At 37.7% G+C, this 21,503-nt stretch overlaps 1 protein-coding gene across 1 annotated transcript in view; it reads left to right on the forward strand.

Moving 5' to 3' along the window:
* NRG3 (neuregulin 3) overlaps nt 1-21,503 on the forward strand; it is a 1,018,029-nt gene that overhangs the window by 887,869 nt on the left and 108,657 nt on the right. The window contains 1 exon segment of the mRNA XM_032423542.1: nt 8,202-8,228. Coding sequence (XP_032279433.1) covers nt 8,202-8,228 — 27 coding nt within the window.

Genomic DNA, 21,503 nt, shown 5'->3' on the forward strand with positions numbered 1-21,503 from the left:
ACTTCAAAGTACGTGGATTCGACTGAGGTCCCAGCTAATTATGGGCAAAATTAGATAATGGTTTCTTCCGTTTTTTTAATAAAGGAGCTTCCCTTGATTTTTCTACTCTACTAAGAATAATCCAGCTACTCTTGGGGAAGCCATCATTGTGAGAAGGCTCTGCCAGTTTAATTTCTATTTCTTTAGGCAGCTTACATTAGTCCTTATGTTATTAACTACTTAATGGATTTCGGAAGCAGGTAGCAAAAGAATTGTTCTTTGCATTTAAATGAGACCAATAACATTTTCAGCTGATTATGCATTTAGGGAAAAAAGTTTCATCCTATTGCTACATTTTAAGTCTGCAAAAGTAATAAATTAATCCATTAGTGAGCCCAAGTATGTCGTCTGTTGTGCTCATTATCAAGTATTCCCAGGTGTTCAGGGCTTTATAAGTATAAATTGGTGTGGCTTTTAAATTTGGTAACAGAAATATCCAGCGTAAGGATCGTAAGCTATGAAACTATTCCCAACACCATTGCTTTTTATTAAAAAAAAAAAAAACTTACAGAATTAAATATTAAATTAAGATGTTCCCAATATTGTAATGTGTTATTTTGTCAGAATGAAGCAATGAAACATAATTAATAGAAACTATAGGGTTGCCACATTTTCTTCCCAGTTGCCTGATTTTATGTATCATTTTAGAAGAACCATACCAAACATTAGGCACCATGAATAAATGCATTTAAACAAATAAGCTGATTGATTTATTCAGATGCTCATTATCGATTCATTTGTGTATTTAGTCAACAAAAATGCTTTGAACAGTTAGTACTTGCTAGATAGGGAACATAGTCCAGAAGAAGGTGAGATTGCTGGATAAATGACCACAAGATAGAATTGAAATAGCAAAGTGTTACTGGGAAAGACGCCACTCAAGGTACTGTCTGAGCTGAGTCTAAAAAAAATAAAAAATAAAAAAATTAAAAAATGAGCAAGAGTAAGCAGCGCTTCCAAATATCTGGAGCCTGAGCTGAGTCTGAAAAGATGAGCAAGAGAAAGCAGCTCTTCCAAATATCTGCCGCATGTTGTGTTGAAACACTTCAGTTCATTCCCTAGGTGGAGCTGAGTTTGTGTATGGAAAAGAGGCCGGGGGTGAGCATAGGAGTGCAGAACACAATTGTCATGCACAGCTATGGAGAAAAGCCTCCGCAAGGCTTTTCTTGCAAATCTTCCTGTGGAGGCTTTTCGCTGTAATTCTAGTGGCTATCAAATCGCTTCTTTTTTTTTTTTTTTTTTAAGAGACATTAAAATAAGAACTTCTTATATGAGTAGCCACCTGTGGGAAGACCTCCATCGACTGATATGGTAAAATGGGGGGAAAAAACTTTACCTGTTTTTTTTTTTTCCTTCCCTGCAGTTGATTCATGATTCACTGAGGAATAAACTATGCAACTCGAAATATAGAATGTGTGTGTGTGTGTGTGTGTGTGTGTGTGTGTGTTGGAAATGCCCAGGAAATCTGGAAGACTCGGGTGGCAAATATAGCCTGATAGACAGCATTATAGTTTTACTTTATAGTTTACTTTATTATCAAATAAGCTTCCAACATACGTGCTTTTTTTGGCCTTAGGCCAAAACAGTTACTCCAGCCTATCATGAATTACACTTTCTGGGCTACCGCGCATTTTTTCCTGATAATTCAAGTGAATCCTAAGTTACATACAAAAATCATGTGACAAAGATGTACGTATGTTGGAGTTTTTCAGATAATAACCTGGTCATTTTTGGACTTCAGATTTATAGACCCATGTGAGTGGTAACTAAATATACTTTGATTTGGGAAAATTTTCTAAAAACATTTGTAGATATTGTTTCTTCAGTATTGAAAGAGTTGCCACCAGAGATGTCATGTTCCTTGGAATCCTCAAAAACTGAAGTGACAGAAAACAGGCTGGGTGTGCTCTGAAGGAATATGAATATCATCTGCAGTGGGCAAAGGGGCTGACCCACATAGCATTTCATTCAATAAATATTTATTGAGCATCTACAAAATGTCAGACTCTGTGAGAGCCTGCAGTGATAACTCAGCAAGGAAAAGAAGCAACTACTGTTCACCCTGGGATTTAAGATACTTTTCCACCCTAAGAATCTAGGAACCTCCAAATATGACCTCTAGGTTTTCACAGAAGCTTATTTTCTTTAGCTGTTAAATGACGCACAGTAGCACTACCTTACAGGCTAATTTTTAAATTATATGAAATAATTTGTGTCGAAGTACCCATTGAGAAAATATGAGAAGCTGAGAAAGCCAGTAAAATACGAGAAGATGCTGGGGGAATTACTGCACTTAGTGCATTCAGCTGTACAAATTTACTATCGTTAATCATATAATAAAAAGCAGTATTTTTTTTGAATGAAGAATTCTATGCAATGCTGATTCTCATTCAATTCTTCAATCAGTAATTGTGAACATGGAATCAGATTTAAGTCTCAAGCTCCAAGATGTTTTCACTGGAAAATTCCACAAGCTACTTAGGCAAGATTCATCTTTGAGGAGCCGGCTGGGCAGATAGATGGTCACTCATAAACCCCTGTTGTAACCCTGTTTCGATATTTCACTGTATGGAGCAGGATGCTCATCTTGAGTTCTCACGGCATCAACATGTGTCATGGTCTCCACGGCTGCCTTTGCTATAAATGGACATTCTTATTTAGAGGATGAGAAGAGCATGTGAAATAAAGGTGTTTCTGTTTAACAGGAATCAGCAATAGAGCTTTCGAGAAGAAAAATAAAGAGGCCATGTTTTATAACAGGCCCGTGGAAAGGAGAACGGGGCTGTGTACTTTTCTGGAAAAGTGATTTTGCTTCTCCATGATTGATAACCTGTCTGGTGTGAGACAGGCCACAATAATAATGTCAAGGCTTACTCTCAACAGTAGAAAAAGCTGTCAATTCTGCTATGATGAAAGGGAGAGGGGCATTGGGATGATGGACCTAAAATGGCCACAGGATGTCCTCTGACTCAGGCACATAATGCATGGTGATTTGGTGTAAAATTGGCCTTAACTTTTTAGATGCACAGAGGAAAGACTAGAAAAAGCTAGAACAAAAAATGAACAGGAATTACTTTTAGGAGGTAGGAAGAGAGATGTCAATTTCTTATTAATATCATGTTTTACTTTCTAAACTTTATTTATGAACATGTGTAAATTTTAAAATCGAATATAGAGTGCTGATAAAAATATATATTTAACAAGGTAGCATAATTTAGTGAAGGGAGCACAGAGTTTGGAATCTGACCTGCAATTCATCTCCTAAGTCGCATTAAATAGCTGGAAAAAGGATAATATAATAATATCCCCGTCCCTTTAGGATTCCAGTACCTAGAGAGGGACTGTCCTGCCTCACCCTCCAGCCTTCTGCTGGTCACCTGCCTCACCCTCAAATCTCAGTATTTCAGGTCTAGGAGCGCCTGGGTGGCTCAGTCAGTTGAGTGTCCGACTCTTGATTTTGGCTCAGGTCATGATCTCAGGGTCATGAGATTGAGCCCTGCACTGGGCTCTGTGCTCAGCAAGGGGACCACTTGGGATTCTCTCTCCCTCTCCTTCTGCCCTTCCCCTCTTCCCCTGCACGTCCTCTCTCCCTCTCTCTCTCTCAAATAAATAAATCTTAAAAAAAAAAAAAAGGATCTATCAGGTCTGCAGCGGGGCTGCAGTCATTTGTTAAGTATATTGCCAATTATGAGATTATTTGGTTCAATGTTTGGCACATACTCAGACACAACTCTTTATATACCCCTTGCTGTATGTTCAAACACATCACTTCAATTAGACCAGCCTCATCAGAAGAGAACTCACTAGTAACCAATGAAGAAATATTAATGATTTGCCAGTTTGGTTCCTTGGAGAGAGGGAACCTGCCTCCACCTAGCTTATATTTGGCACTTTATCAAGCAACTACGGGTGAACAAGTAAATAAGCCCTGTTTCTACAGTGCCTGAGGATACATGAAAATAATTTGTTCTCTTAAGTGGATTCAATAATTCCTCCCTGAACATTTCATTACCTGATAGTTTTGTAAAAATTTGCTTTTCCTTCACAGGGAGGGCAAGTGTAAACCCTGAGTATATGTAACTGGTGGCTAGGAGTCCAGCTGCCTAGTTTGAATTCCATTTCCACCATTTACAACAATGCAGTGGAAGGGAGGTTTGGGCCCGTCTCCAGGCCTCTGTTCCTCATCTGCAGAATGAGGATTCTGACAATCCTCTAAGTGTCTGCAAAATAATATTTTAAGCAGTTCCTGGCAATAGTAAATGCTCAGTAAATATTAGTCACTATTATATAATCAAAAGGGGTGATTATTCCAGAAGAACTGCAATTTTTACATATAAAAGTTAATCAAACTCAGCCATAAAAAGTTAATATTACTCAGCCATAAAAAAAAGAATGAGGTGTTGTCATTTGCAACAACATGGATGGACCTAGAGGGTATTATGCTATGTGAAATAAGTCAGACAGAGAAAGACAAATACCATATGATCTCACTGATACGTGGAATTTAAACAAAACAAAACAAATGAACAAACAAACAGAAACAGACTCATAAATACAGAGAACAAACTGGTGGTTGCCAGAGGGGAGGGAGGTGGAGGGATGGATGACACAAGTGAAGGGAATTAAGAACAGAAAAAAGTTAATCAAACAGTTAAAAAGATAGAAATTGCACATTCTAATACTTGCCATGAAAGGGGAAATCAAACTGTTTTTGCTTAAGGTATATGCCTCCTCTCCTACCCCAATACCTGTGTAATTCTTGGCATGTACTTTGTTGACTGAGTGAATAAATGAAAAATTAATTGATTAATTCTCATCATATCCCTCTTGTTGTTTTCACGCAGGCCTGAATATCCCCAGGAAGGCTGTTTGCTTTAAGAAATAGCCAGTGAGGGGGGCGCCTGGGTGGCTCAGTCTGTTAAGTGTCTGACTCTTGACTGGGGCTCAGGTCATGATATCAGGGTCCTGAGATCGAACCCTATGTCAGGTTCCATGCCCAGGCTCTCTCCCTCTCCCTCCGCCCTCCCACCCTCCTTTCTAAAAAAAAAAAGAAAGGACAAACCAGTGAAGGGTTATGAGAAATATTATGGTTTATGTTCTGTATATGACTCATGTTCTTCATAGATTTTCATTGATCCTTTTGTGTGAAACAAAGCCTGTTGGTTGCTTTAGACCTGTAATAATGAGCACGGTTTTTAGCACTTTAATAAAATGATAGAAGTGTGTGTGTGTGTCTGTTGTGTGTGTGTATGCACACACGAGAGGGAGAGATTTTAAACAATCTTTTTATTTCTATGTTTCAGTGGTGTCAGTTTTCATGAACTTCATTATAAAAATTAAAAAATAATTTCTCTATAAAATTCAAGAATATAAATGCCACCTTGCTTGGTAGTATTTCTGAGAATTGCAACTGTAATAATTAGATGTAACTTTTCTGCTATGTTAAGAGAAGACAGATGTCCTTTCCTTAAGAATTCTACTTAACTTTCTGTCGGCTGGGTGGCTCAGTCGGTTAAGCGTCTGCCTTCGGCTCAGGTCATGATCTCAGGGTCCTGGGACTGAGCCCCATATTGGGCTCCTGCTCATTGGGGTGTCTGCTTCTCCCTCTCCCTCTGCCTGCCACTCCTCATGCTTGTGCTCGCTCTCTCTTTCTGTCAAATAAATAAATAAAATCTTAAAAAAAAAAAAAGAATTCTCCTTACCTCTCAGTGTTTAAATAAATATCAAATTCTGGTTTGCCTCTTCTACTGGTCCTGAATTTATTGTGGCTTAAAAACTTCAGATTGCCCTCACATTTACCAAGCATGCCACTCACTTCTTGGTGCAATCTCCAGACTCACAAAGCCTGATTCTCCATATCCCCCATCACATATAGAAGTGGAGCTACCGAGGCTGTGGGAAAGAATGAAGAATGACCATTGGTTCTATTTTCTGGCAAAACAAACAGCGGACAAACAGCCATTTCTGAGCCACCTCAGCTCCCCTAGAGAGTTCTTGTTCAACCAGGCTGAGGGCCTAATGGCTTTCTAACTGCCTAGTCATATCATGGACATCTTGGTCTGTTCCCATATTTCAGTATACTTTCTTCTTCTGACTTCTTTCCTGCACATCTGTTCCGATTGTTTGCAAAAGTTTTTTATTCCTAATCTTTTTTTTCTTCCTTTTAGTTTCATGAGGGGTAATCTCACTAAAATCCCTGTTTTTAAATACCACAGCTGTCTCTCGAGGGCCCCAAGTGCACACCATCAGGAAGCTTCTTATTCACACAAGAACCCAAACATAGTCTTGCAACTTTTCTACAATCCTATTCTTTCACAGGGCATATTGTTTCTCCCAGGAGCAAGCTTATGCATCGTTGGCCTCTCCTTCCAATGCACATGTTCTGGTTTTCCCTTATAGCACTAGTACAAAATATTAACAGCACTTTTTCTCTGTGGGCTCCCTCTGATTTCTGAATCACTTGAGAACAAAAATCCTGTCTTTTCATGAAAGTGTGTTAGGTATCTATCATGGTATATAGTAAGCAGTCAAAAAAAAAAAATGCCATGTAAAGAAAATAATGCACCTACTTTCAAAAAAAGCATTGTTACCATCTTTTTTTCTATAAAAGACATGTTTCAATTAATTACTTTATAAATGAACTACTTATGGGCAAATTCATAAAGACAAAATAGATTAGAGGTTACCAGGGGCTGGGGGGAGAAGGAAATGAGAAATTATTGCTTTGTGGGTACAGTTTCTCTTTGGGGTGATGGAAAAGTTTTGGAATTACTGTGGTGATGGTTGCACAGCATTGTGAATGTAATTAATGCCACTAAATTGTATATTCAAAATGGTTAAAATGACAGGTTTTATGTTACATATATTTTACCACGGTAAAATTAAAACATGAATTATTCACAAAAAAGAAAGGCACTAAAATAGTCAAGATAACTAAATGTGTATTTTCTAAAAAGAAAAGCTTCTTTTCTAAATAGAAAATTCAGAAAAGGAAGCCCAGTAATTAGTCTTAGAAACAAATACAATTGTAGCAATACTTTTTTTTCATGTATTCTCATTTAAGAAATATATTACTACAACAAAAACCGTCATTAAATAACACAATGAATTTTAAAAGTGAATGAGTGAATAACTGAATGATCAAAAGAAAGCACCATTTTTTAAAAATATTTTATTTATTTATTTGAGAGAGAGAGAGAGAGAAAGCAGGAGACAGAGAGAAAGAGGGAGAGGGAGAAGCAGACTCCCTGCTGAGCAAGGAGCCCAACGCAGGGCTCAATCCCAGGACCCTGGGATCAAGACCTGAGCTGAAGGAGATAGATCAAGACCTATCAGCTGCTTAACCGACTGAGCCCCCCAGGCGCCCCAAGAAATCACCATTTAAATAAACAAACCTCTATGGTTGAATGCCTGGGTATAGCCAGGCTGGATTTATCACTGTGACCACAGACAGACATTATTAGTGGGTCAAAATGGTCAGCTGTCCACATGCATGGGAAACAGACAGACACATCTGTCATGCATTTTTGATAGGAAGCACTGCCAAGTTTAATAGTCCTAAGACTGATGGGTCGGACAGACTGGATTTGTGCCCTGGATCTGCTTCATATGGGACAGTGTAAGACTTTAGTCTCACTGAAACACAGGTTTCTCATCTAACAAATAAAGGGGAAAAAAATCCAGTATCATGTCATTTTTGTGAAGGTGAAGAGGGCCTAGTTAAGGTTTCATGCAGTTCTTTACGGCATATTATTAACATAGAGGTCCAGATAAATTTATATTGAACAAGTAGTTATTCTACATAAAATATCATGAGTTCTGAAAATACATTCTTTGTGTGAACTCTTTTTGTTTCTTTTACTTTTCTTTTCCCGTTTCTTTTTCTTTTCCATCTTGCCAAATTTATACTTAGCATACTCGGTAATTGATGCAATATTATTTCATTTAAAGCTCCAGGCCGTTGGAAAATACGAGTCAGTGTTCAGAGCAACACTAACTGTGGGCAATCTATAAATTATCTGTCTCAAAAAATGGTTGTTAAAATAAAGACATATTCTTTGCCTTGAAAGGTCAGTCTTAGAAGCATTGAATTCTGTGTGGGATTTTTTTCTAATCTTTTCTCTTTTTCTGTTTCTCTTCCTCACATGCTGACTTCGGTGTAGCAGACCACTTGGGGATTGAATTCATGGGTAAGACTAAACAATTTGCTCCTTAAATATCCAGAAAAACCTAAGTTTCATAATGTATATAGTATTCTCCTTCCCCATCTGATTATAATTGAAATGTCTCATTATCAGATGCTGTTAGTAGTAAAAAGTGTTTTTGTTGATTTTTCACTAAGTAATGGCTCAAAATGAAAGACTTAACTACTTACTGGGAAGGCAATTGAATGTTAAGTGCAGTTCTGGAATCATAGAGGTTGGATTTGGCTCCTGGCTTTGTTTGCTCTATTTCTCAATTTTCTTATCTGTAAAATAGGGATGATAATAGTTCCTATTTTACTGCACATGTAAATTGCTTAGCACAATGTCTACAAGATGGCAAACACTCAATAAATGATTGAAAATAATAGTGATGGCTTAAAAATGTTAGTTTTGTTATTTTCCGCTCTAATTCATTTTCCCTTTGCATGATGATTATTTTGTATACATTTTAGTATCAATCAATTTGGAGTATGGGCTATATAAACATTTCCATTTACAAAATTAAAATATTTCTTGTGAAAGTAGTTGCAGTGAATGGTATATTTTTAAAAGCATTAGGATGTCTTCCATAGGATTATTATTATGTTCAGGAACTATTATTATTATTATTGTTGTTATGTTCATAGATAATTACATTAAGAATTGAACATACTTTTCTGAGTCTATTTCATAAGTAAAATAAAAAATAAAAAAATAAAAACATTCTATGGGTTTGATATACATCATGGTGCTAAAACGGAGCGATACTCAGGAGTTAAAGTTAGTGAAATTGAGAAGACCTAAACTTGAAATCCAAATTAATAATTCTTTGCTTCTTTGGCTTTTGTTGAAATTCAAATTTTTCTCTTATATAATATAGATATTGATACTTCATATGTGAATATGGTTATTGTGATAATATTTATAAGTTTAATTGTATTCCTTTATCTATTCACCCATTCATTCAGCAAATAATTATCAAGTGCTCACTATAAGCAAAGAAAAAATGCAAATATTAGAGATAAAAAAATTGTAAAAATGGACAAAAAAACCGGTCCAATGACACAGTCTAGTAAGCTTACAGATAATAGGTAATAAACCATAGATATACAGTTGAGATTTTCCTAAGACCTATTTCAGGCAAGATGATATTACCTTCGACTAGTGTGATTGTGGAGGATATGGAGAAAATGATCGATATTTAGGACATGGTATCAACAAGTATTTGAGAAAAATTAATGTTGAAGGTTAGAAAAGGGAGATTATCAGAGATGATACAGGGTTTATAGTTTGCCTATTTAGATAAAAGGTGGGCCCATTTACTGAAAAAGAACACTGGAAGAAGAACAGATTTATGGGAAATGTTTTACTAGATTAGGTTTGGAAATGTTGAGTTCCGGGTACCTCTGATATATTGAGAGAAGATGTCAAGTTTGTAGTGTACTGCTGGAAGTTTTTAGGGTTGATTAGAGCTTAGTGATTTAATATTTATACTGGAATTGATCTTCCCTGTTATGTGGTATTTTTCATTAGTGTTCTATTATCTGGGTATTATATCATAGAAAAAGCAGACAGCTCAATTCCTGCAGGCTTGGGGTTTTGCTAGAATAGATGAGATCAAAAATCATAAGGGCAATGAAATTCAGGATAATATTCAAATGAAGCATCATGGAATGTAAGGTAGATGTGGAAGGAAGTGACAAAAGGCTAGCTACCTGAATGTAATCGATGAATAGTTAATCGTGGGAGTACTCAAGCATGTTGTTGGCATGGGGAGGAGATTATAGTCATACGGGTCAGAAATTACAGAAAATTATGGGCAGGGTCATGTAGAAGAGTATAAATTGTGAGAAGGATACGTGGCTTGTACTTTCCTCATTTACCAGTGATGGTGGGGATTAACAACATGGAAGTCTGAACATCAACAGTCACTTTGTGGATAGTGGGTACTGGATCTAGTGGATACAGAAATTTGCCCCCACTGGATTGTGGTGATTGCAGGCTTTGAGAATAGAGGTTCCAGAAGTTATGTAACAGAATGACTGCATATATAGGAAACACCATATAGCTGGTAGGTGGGGCTGGGCTAGCTTCAGACTCCACAAGTGGTATGGCTATGGTTAGGTAAACATAAATTGCTGCACTGATGTTAATTATAACTGTTTAAAAAAAAATGGACCCATCACCATCTTATTGGGCTTTTCCTGAGGACCTCCAGTGACATAGATAAGTTATGGTAACAGTTTGCTAGGGTACCAACATATGTATTAAAAAGTCTCTGTTAAAACATTTACAAGACTTCAGTTACTGGTAGGTGAAAAATAATAGGTAATTGTGTAGTTCATCTATAAGAATCTCAAGACTAAGGTTATAGTGAGTCTTGCAAAACTTGGTGTCAAATCGTAGCTATAAAGCCTTATAGGAAATGAGTTCTCAATGTGTGAATATTTGACTCCAGCAGTAGAGATTGCCTTGTACAGAAGGGGTTGAGCAAGAAGTCAGAAGGGAATATGTAGCATGTATACAGATAATGACAACTAATGAAGGCTTGTTTGAAATGGTGAATAGGTTAGTGAATGAACTCTTTCCACTGAACTTACTAGTTCCAGAGAGTGTTCACCCCCACCCATATTCTAACTGAATATATAAAATTCTTTTTGTTGCTTTGGGAACATATATTTTCAGATTTAACTTGTGATTTTAGAGTCCATATGGGTAAAATTCCTTCCACTGAAGGTTACTACCTTACATGCCAGTAATATGACTTCTCTAGCATAAATACAGCTGGGAAGCAGAAATGTGGGCATAGTCTCTATAAACTAACCATGTCAGTATATTGGAGTACCTAAAATGATCAGCGTCAGTTCTGTTTTAATGAGTTCTAGAATAGCTTTCTTCTCAACTTTCATCATTCTTACTTTGGGCAATGTTACTTTCATCTTTCCTTGAGTTGGGACTCAGATCACAAAATGATGATATGAAGCACACAGCTCTTTTCCCCAAGTCTTTGTATTCCCAGTGGCCAAGTCTATGTTATTGATCAGACTCAAAAGCTGAATACTTTGTGCAGTTTAATAAATTCCTATTTAAAGCAGGAACTCCAAATCATATGACTCAACAAGAATCCTATTATTATTTAATCAACATACACTTCTCACACTTACTGTATGCCAGATGGATAAGATACTGAAGTGCAGATATATAAGCCACATCCTTTAATGCCCAAAAGACTGAAAAGAAAGAAAGCTACACATAATTGAGGTAATATTAACAGGTGCTATCAAAATGACATAGGCAAGGTACAATGAAGGAAAAAGTGAATTTTAAAAAAGCATCTAAAGGTGTTTGGGAAATTCAGAGACAGCTTCCTGGGGGAGGAGACATGTAAGCTGAGTACTAGCCAAAGTGGATAAACTGTATTGAGTGATACCATAGTCCAAATCTGTCCCAGCTCTGTATTTCTTCCACATTAGGGTGAGCCTTGCTATTTCAGTCTCTCTATCTGGGTCCATAAGCTATCTAGAGTCACTGCTTTAGGACCAATGAAAGCATATCAACTTCAGTAAAAACACTTAACCAAAAAGCTTTTCTGAGTCGATTTATTAATTTCAAGGAATAATTATCTTATCATATAAGCCATGCTAAACCTAATGACCATAAAACTGTCAACATTCAAAAGGATTTGTCCTTAATTATATTCATGAATTTTTCTTAATGATGCTTCTGGGACCAGTACAGTGGACATATCAACAACAAATACTGTCCTGGAATACGGTATCAGTTTAAAAAAATAAAGTTAACTGATTTAAATAGGGCAGGAATTTGAAGGTACATGGAAACACAAAATTGTGTTTGTGAAAAAAATGTAAAATCAGAGTTTATATTAAGTCAGTAATCAAAAATATTTCTTGAATTAGTGACAACCTACTCAGTATGCATTCATGAGGGAAAATTGAGATTTTTAAGGTCAGATGTTCCAGTTTTCCACACAGGGTGAAAAGATCAGGAGGTGGAGTAGACACACTTCACCCTAAGCACAAACACTCATTGAGAAATCCACCCAAATGTCCAGAGGAGACAGATGGCCAAAGGGCATGTCAGACTGGCCAAAATTTGGAAGGCACATTTATCATGAAGAGGGATTTCTCATCTGAGAAATATCTCGCTGTAGTGTCAGGTGCTCAATCATGGAGCATATCTCATTATATCCATTTGAGCTCTTTGTTATGCAGCTATTTCTTTGACAATACCCTGATGCATTGGATGCTGTAGGCATCAAAGATGTTTGTATAAAAGCAGGTGCAACGCCATTTGCAAACATATTAGCAAACCACAGGGAGAGCTGAAGATTGTGTGGGAGATCTTTCATGCAAATTTCATTTTCATATGGAAAAATAAAAGGAACTCTGTCAGTTAAATATCTTGTTTGTGATTTGACATTGTTTTAAAGATAACATAATATATTTATGCAGATTTTGATTGAGTAAACCCTAGTATAATTTTTTAAATCAAAAGGTTTATAGAACTTGGGAAAAGGAGATTTTTAACTAAAATCTGAAAAAGTCATTCTAGAATAATCTCTGTATTTTGAAGTTAAAAAAGCAAAAAGAATGAAATTCTGGGTTTGCTATAAGGAGAGGCTTAGAAATGTGTTATATTCAAACTCTGTGGTCTAAAATATGTGTATAGTTTTAGAATTGATAAGGTCATTATTTCAAACTTCACCATATATTGAGCATCTCCTCATTCTGTCATATAAAATAGTTGTTTTAGTATATTTTAGTAAAAACTGAAGATAATCTCCTGAGAAGTGTCTAGTTTCTAATTCTGTCTGGATGATATAAAGTGGGGATCTTTTCCCTAAAGCTATAATGCTTATTATGAGTGATTTGGCGTGTGTTCCTTTAAATCTAACAGGCTGGTGTGTCAGTCAAATGAGTGCATGTATATGCCCCAAATTTGTGAATTGGCATTAGAGATACAGAAGTGACAATTCTTTTTCTCTGTGCTGAAATTTCTGACTTATGTAGAACAAAACTGTTTTCATTCGTTGAATATATCATGTTTTCTTATCAAACAAAATGGTAACTTATGGATTAATGTGTCTGTATATGTGTTTGCAGAGGGGATGCAATCAAGAATATTTGTTTACTTTTTTATATGCCCTTTGCCATATTAAATTACATGAGAAATTAGATGTGGCAGAGTAATAAGTTAACATTATTTAATATTTGACCGTGCCTCAAAATTTAGATCATCTCACTGAACTTTAAAAAGTAAAACAATGAATGAGATAGGAAGTCTATATATCCTTATCTTGTAAATGACAAAACTGAGGTCTGTTTAGCTGAAATATCTCTCTAAAGAGCAAGGAGATGGCGAATACAGAATTTGAACCTAAGTCTACCTTCCTTCAGAGCTCTGGAATTCTGCCGGGGCCTAACTGCTGGGCATGTCCCACAGTGAGGGCTTTGTGATCACTCTGGACATGCTTCGAGTGGCAATGAAGTTAATCCTAAGGGTTAAAGATAATGTTTCCCAAGTTCCATGAGGCTATAAGAATTTAGGTGATAACCCACTTTATCCAAGCTATGAGAAAATGAAAACTGAACCAAATGCCAGTCTTTAGCTTTACATTCAGAATTATAACTGACAGGTGCACAAAAAGGCTCACATTGGCTGGTCGTCATAGTCTCTTGTAGGATGAGCTACAGAAATGTGTTGTATTTGAAGTTTCTTGGTAATTACAGACTGTGTTGAGTGACATTAGTCAGGTGGTCTTAACTGTTGAATGCCACTGGAGTATAAAGACATTACACATCCATCTCCTCTGATAGGAGACATTTCCCAAATGGAATAGTGAGTAGAACCATCTCCCCAATGACTTCCCAAGCTTCTGCTAAGAAACATTTACACAATCTTATTTTTTTAAAGATTTTATTTATTTACTTGACAGAGAGAGAGAGCATAAGCAGGGGGAGCGGCAGGCAGAGGGAGAGGGAGAAGCAGGCTGAGCAGGGAGCCCGATGCAGGACTCGATCCCAGGACCCTGGGATCATGACCTGAGCCGAAGGCAGTCGCTTACCCAACTAAACCACGCAGGCGCCCTACACAATCTTATTTTTTAAGTTATTTTTCTCTTTAGTAATATGGCCACTTCCTCTCTTTACATGATGATTTTTTTTTTTAACATAGGTCCCAGTACAAGTGCTAAAATTCAGCTCCTGATCACAAACCCCTCCAAGTATTTTTCTTTTTCTCTTTTTTCTCTTTTTCTTTTCTTTTCTTTTTTTTTTTTTGAATGAAGAGATATCTTGATTTGGTTTGATTGTTCTGAAGTTAGCCTCGCCACACATTAGGATAATATTTTGGTATTACAGCATTTTGATAATATAATATATATATATGATTAATCTGATACTAGTCATTAGCACATATTTGTACCTCCAGTGGTTAGAAGTAAAAGTCTCTAAACAGTCACAACCATAAGTGAAATAAATTAAAATCTGACAGAATTTTCAGGTGAAAATAAAAACTTCCAGTGGTCTTCTTTGAGGAATGGTTACAACCAAGAGATGCACTGGAAAATATGCAGATACAGTAATTACAATTTGTACAAAGGAGAAAATGGACATTTCTGTAAATACTTTTGTAGATCAGATTCCAGAATTGGTTAATAAAATTTAATTTGCAGACACTGAAAAAAGTATTTGTTGTGAACAATTTGGAAATACAGTGCTATTCACTGAAGGCTGACATAGGATGACTACATTTTTGCCAAGTTAATATTATAATTTTTCATAAAGCTGCTAAATGACTAAATTAGGAGTTACATGTAGACTGCAGCAAAAGCTGGATAGACTTCCATGAACTTCTTTTGTAATATGATGAAGCATAGATTATATCAATTTAGTGATAGGTAAATTGGGGACAATGAAATGGTATATGTAGGATCAAGATCAGCCATGATTGGACCTTCCAATTGCTTCTAGGGCAATATTTTTATTATGGAATAAATAAAGCCATAACTTAAACACTTAAAAATTTTCTGAACTTTTATAAGCAGTGACTGCTATTTTATTGGATAGAGAAAATTAAGATCTAACAGAAAAGACTGGATTTTTGGATTGTCAAATTAGACTCAAAAGAATGTGAGATTTTAGCCAGTATCAAGTTGATTACATATATATATCAATTAATCTAAAATGTACATAAGTTCATAGTAGATCCCAAAGATCTTCTTAAGTGTGCTAGAAAAAAAGAGCAACAAAGATGTTCAGATTGTCAATGGAAAGTAATTGCCACTGAGGTTAAAAAACCAAATGGGGGGGTGCCTGGTGGCTCAGTCAGTTAAGCCCTGCCTTTGGGCTCAGGTCATGATCCCAGGGTGTTGGGATTGAGCCCCGCGTCATGCTCCCTGATCAGCGAGGGGTCCGCTTCTCCCTCTTCCTCTGCCCTTCCCCCACTTCATGCTCTCTATCTCGCGCTCTCTCTAATAAATAAATAAAATCTTAAAAAAAAAAAAAAAGAATGTACTGTTATATTCACTTCTCCCTGACAAATGCTTCAGAAGCCAAATGAAGTTTTGCATTGGAGAGATTAAAAAAAAAAAATGAATGATGGATAGAATATCTAAAGATGCAGGGGAGTGAAGATAATACTGGTTCTCCTCAGTAACAGTTCAGTCAGAATGTGTGGAGCCCCTTCGGGAGCTCACGTTCGCCACGCCAGAGCCACAGCGAGACAGATAAGACAGATTCTCAAGAAGTTCACAGTTCAGCGTGGGGAACAGACTTGTAAACCAATTATCGCAGTTCAGTGCAAAAAGAGGACTTTAATTAAAGAGTCTTTGGTCTGTTTTGTTTTACAAAAGGCAAGCCCAGGGTTCCTAAATGGTTGCGGGATGTTAACATGTGTTCCATACTCACGCACATAAATAGGGTGTGAGTTCACATCCACGTGGGAAGTACTAGGTTCTCTGCTTCTGCTGCGTGATTTTACAGAGCCTCCAGTACACTTCTACCCATCCATAAGTCTTGGAGAGAAGGCTAGAGTAGGCAATGTTTTCTGAGTATTTTTCCAAAGAAGCGTATTTCATAGAGCTAGGATTTCAGAAACCATATTCTCATAAATCCTGGGAGAAAGGAACACGAAGGAGCACCCACATCTCCTTAGAACATAGAGACATCCTTATGTGGAAGAATAAAGCGTATTCCTACAGTTGGGGGATGGCAGCAGGAAGCATGAGGAAAGGGGACAAGGAAGAACACAGGTCAATAAGAGGTGGATGAGAACAGGGGTTTTCCAAATGGTGAGGAGTCCCAAGCCACTGGAGAAACATAATACACCTGAAAGGGAGTGTGGTCGGCAAGGTGGTTGGTCAATGAGGTCAGAGCAAATTATGATGACTCTTTGTGCCCTTGGAAAGATGAATGGTTTTATCACATTGGGAAAGAAAGCCTTCAGAGGTCTCCAGCAGGGAATGATCACATTTGTTTATGCGGACAGTGGCTGTCTGCCAAAGTTGCCTGGAGGCACTGTGCGCGAAACCCCAGCTCATGGGCCAAGCTCAGGGTTTACTCCAAATATTCACCAAATGCTTGCTCTTTGAATAACTCTGTGGGCATCATGAAGACGAATTTCCCTTTAGTCTGTGTCAGGCACAGGGAAAGAGGTGAGGGCACAACACATGGGGAGGCTGTGGGGGTGAGGAACAATGAGCAGAGCCAGGGGCACAGTGATTCTATCTTTGCCACGAATTTCCACGGCAGAGGAAGAAACATCCTAATAAGGATGTTAGAATAAACAGGACCAGGATGAGATTATTTGGGGGAGGAAATAATTGGTTTTTAGCGTAGGCATTTTGCATTATAATTTAATTTAAATTACATACAAGTTTTTATTTAAAATGAAATTCAAATCATGTCATTCCCCCGCGTGAAACTTTCTAATGGATTTAGAGTTAAATACAGAGGGTCGCCTGAGTGGCTCAGTTGGGTAAGCATCTGCCTTAGGCTCAGGTCATGATCCCAGGATCCTGGGATCGAGCCCCCATTGGGCTCCCTGCTCAACGGAGAGTCTGCTTCTCCCTCTCCCTCTGCCCATCCCTCCTGCCCATGCTTTCTCTCTCAAATAAATAAATAAAATCTTAAAAAAAAAAAAGAATTAAATATAGGTACCATATGTTGCCATGCCAGGTCCTCCATGATCTGGTACTGCCTACCTCTCTGACCTCACTTCCTACCACTCTAGTTCCAACTCACTGTTTCTGCCATATCAGCCTTCTCCTTATCCCTCTGTCTACCTCAGGGCCTTTGCACTGGTTGTTCTCCCAGTATCAGCTACACTACTTATCTGCACATGCTTCCTCCTCATTATAAAGCCCTCAGTTCAAATACACTTCCTAAGAGACTTTCCTTTGCATTCCTATTATATGTATTTCCCATCTCATTCATATTAGCTTCTTCTGTTTCTTCCATAACCTTTTTACTAACTGGTTTATTTGTTTACTTTTTATTATGAGTCTCCCTACTAGAAAATAACCTCTGTGAGAATAGGACTTACTCATTGTTGCATCTCTAGTCCAGTGCTTAGCATAATTATAAGAACTCAATAAATATTTGTTGAATTGATTTTAAAATGAATTTAAATGGTGTCTGGTTTCCTTAACCCTTATTTAATTAAATGATTAAAAAAAAATCTATAAGCAAAATATCAATGAAACCCAAGACCCTATGGTTTAGTTCTAGATAACTCTTAGTCACCAATATTCTTCCTGGAGATTTCCCCCGTTGATGTAGTGAGTGGCATCTGAGGACTTCTCAAAAGTGTAGCTTCCAGCTCACTCAGGTGTTGTGTGCAGCCCTCGAAGTGGGCCAGTGATCATAGAGGATCCTGACTGACCGGTTAGGTACTTATAGGATAGTTCATGAATTGTTGTTCTCGCTTCTAAGTCCATGTTTTCTGTTAGTGTCATAGTTGCAGTTTGAGATACTGAGAATAATGGAAGATTCTCAAGTGGGCAGAATAACATAATTCAAGAACTCTCAGCTTTAACTTTCATCCCAGGCACTAGGCAGCTCGTTGCAAATGTCAATTCCTGTTCTTAGCCTCAGATATCTGATTAGGTAGTTATGGAATCGACCGGATTTCTAGTATTTAATATGATTCTCATGTAGGAGGTCTCTGCATATGTGGTGAGAAACTTTGACATAAAGGGACAGAGAGACTTGGTTTAATTCTGGCTCCACCGTTTGTATATGTATGACCTGGGACAAGAGATTTATCATCTCTAATCCTGGAGTTACCAGTCTGTGTAAGAGGGATGATGGCATTACCAATTTCATCAGGTTGTTGTGCAGATCTAAACACATGAAGCATATAAAGTGCTTAGCACAAAGCCTGGTGCTTATTAAGTGTTAATCAAAATGAGCTCTTCTAACTCCTGTTCCTCCTGGGAGCAGCTTCACTGATGAGGATTTCTGATCCGTACGCTCTCCGAGGTTTGCCTTTAGGTTGTCTACTTCACTCTGATTCTTCTGAAAAAGGAAATTGAACATTAATGTTCTCTTCTTTACTGTGTGCTAATTTTTATACCTTAAAAAGTAGGGACTCTGGAGTTATCTTAGAGAATGGGAACCGTTTTCCAGGGCATTCCATGGAATGTCAGCTAAGTTTTCAGAATCAGCTTTCTCTAGAGTAATGTCTATGAAAGCTTCTCTTTTTAGAATTTGGTTCTAAGGAGGTGTCTTTAGATCTTCAACCTGGTTATGCAGGCTGGCTGCATTCCCTCCATTGATATTTCCAACAGGATCAGACACAAGAGAAGGAAATCAAGTAAACTTTGCTTGTCCAGTGAAGCTACCCACTTGGATGTTACACTCACTTTTCTGAGGGGGATTTCATTCACTTTATTTCCTTGGATGAGTCTTGAAGCAGAATATAGACTCTTTTTACTGATAAAGCTTACTAACACTTATGAGAAATGGAAGGAAGGAAATTAACACTCGTTAACTATTAATGTGACTTATCAGCATGGTAGGTAATTTCACATGAGTTATCACATTTTATCTTTCAAAGTTATTAGAAATCTCAAATATGTGATGTAGAAAATCCCCATCATCTGAGCGACTGGGTTTTTGGTCCAGGAAAAATTGATCCTGTATTTTAGTACCCAGATTTGAAGAGCTACTTGGTATGTATTCAAGGAAGTTATCTATATTCAGACTAGGGCTTCAGTGAGGCTGCCATTATGACAAAGACATAGGATGCAGGCAGGACAAAGAAAGTTATTCTAAAAAAGACTAACAAGGTAATTTTTTTCTCATTGCACACATGAAGAAACAAGGTGGATGGAAGTAAAAGCAATATGCTCAACTGATACCTGTAAAGATGAGTTTGTGACTCAGATCAAATATCTCCAGAGCTTGAACTCCTCCCATAGTCCTGCCCAACCATCATAATAGAAAATGGCATGTTCTCTGCAAATGTGATGATAATCTCTTTTCACTGCCCCTGTGCTGGGCTTCAAGTGTACTGAGTCAGGGACACACACACACTCAACAAGGGCCTCAGCTGTAGAACGGCATTGTGAGCAGGGTTGCCAGACTGAGCAAATAAAAATGCAGGACCCCACACTTACATTCAAATCTCAGATACTCAACAAATAATGATTTAGTGTAGATATGTTGGATGAAATGCATGTGGCACATCTATATAAAAATTGTTGCTGACATAAAATTCAGATTAATTCCATCTTCAGCATTTTATCTGCTAATCCTGGCTTTGGGGCCATTAGCATAGTGAGGGGTGGCCCCCTTCTGACCCATTTCTATCTCACACTTCACTCCCCACGAAAACCAAATGAATGTTGATATGAGGAATACAGCAAGATAAGCAGAATTAATGGGGGGATGAGCAGGAGGGACTGGAGCCAGAGTGTTGTGTGTGTCCCGAGGTAACTCTGCTTGTTACACAATGAAAATTAGGCGAAAATAATACTAAGCTGTTCCTGAATTATCTCTCGGCAGCTATGGATGTTTAACATGGCAAATGCCACCTGTAAACTCACTGGTTCTGGGCCTTGTAAATCCTGCTGTTAGAGCAATTGATGAAGTATTTTAAAGCCAAGTTCTTGTTGTGAGTGTAATCACTTAACATCTCAAATATGGATGCTTCAGAAAACAAGTGGTAGCATACTAACTTAGCTTTTGAGAAAGAGAGTAGCATTTAACTTACCAAAAGATGAAGTTGAAGGTAATATTAATGAAATAATAACTGCTGTGTCTTTATCTGTTCACCACCCATTCATTTCCCTATTACGTTCAGGCTGCTCACTTCAGTCACGAACATGTTTTTATGAGAATACAGAGCTTTGTTCCTACTGGAAAAAATCAAGGTATCTATTCTTCTGGAGTTGCACTGTGGAATCAGAATAGTGGTTCAGTGATTCCACTTTTCTATTGCTGTGAGGAAAAGAGATGCTAAGAGAGTCAAGCAGGGTGATGGAAAGCAGGTATAAATTCTGCAGTCAGGCAAATATGCACCAAGTCAAGAAGATGACTTCGTCTTCTATCCATGAGTTATCTACCTACCTACATACCTATATATCTATTCGTGTGTGTAGACTAATTTCTCTCTCTTAAGATTCAGTAATATAGAAATTGATGCTGTAACACACAATGTATGCATTTATGGGCATATATTAGGCACTCAGATTATGTCCTTCCTTTCTGCATTCCCCTATGTGTTGCACTGTTTGCCCAGGTGTAAACTGCTCTGTATGTCTATGTCTGTGTGTGTGATCATAAACCCAAGTGATAGAGGGTGCACCAGCTCTGTGCCTATGTAGCTCTCTCCAACACTCTCCTGAAGACTTCCCCTCTGTAGTTCCTCTCTTGCCTTCTGTGGACATTTGCCAGGGAGACACAGTTGAGAAGGGGAGCAGCTGCCCCAGATGTGGATCCTCATCTCTCCTAAGCCCCACATGTAAGCAAACCTTCTGCCTTTCATAGCCCAGGAAAATTACTGATCTTCTGCACAGATAGGATAGGTTGTGTCTGCGGAATCATGGAAGCTCTGTTGTCTAAGGAAACCTCACCTTACTCACTGATCCTTTTGTCAGATTCCTCCAGGGTAGTTTTTGAATCCGGGAATGGTACCAAATACCAGAGCACTTGAGGCCCATCTTGGCTCTCACTAATTCCCTAACCTCATCTCTTCTGCACATGCCATCCACAACCATTCAAACTCACGTTTCCTCCTTTGAACACATCATAATCT

The sequence above is a fragment of the Phoca vitulina genome, unplaced genomic scaffold, assembly GCF_004348235.1.
Source record: "Phoca vitulina isolate PV1807 unplaced genomic scaffold, GSC_HSeal_1.0 scaffold29, whole genome shotgun sequence".
Lineage (NCBI taxonomy): Eukaryota > Metazoa > Chordata > Mammalia > Carnivora > Phocidae > Phoca > Phoca vitulina.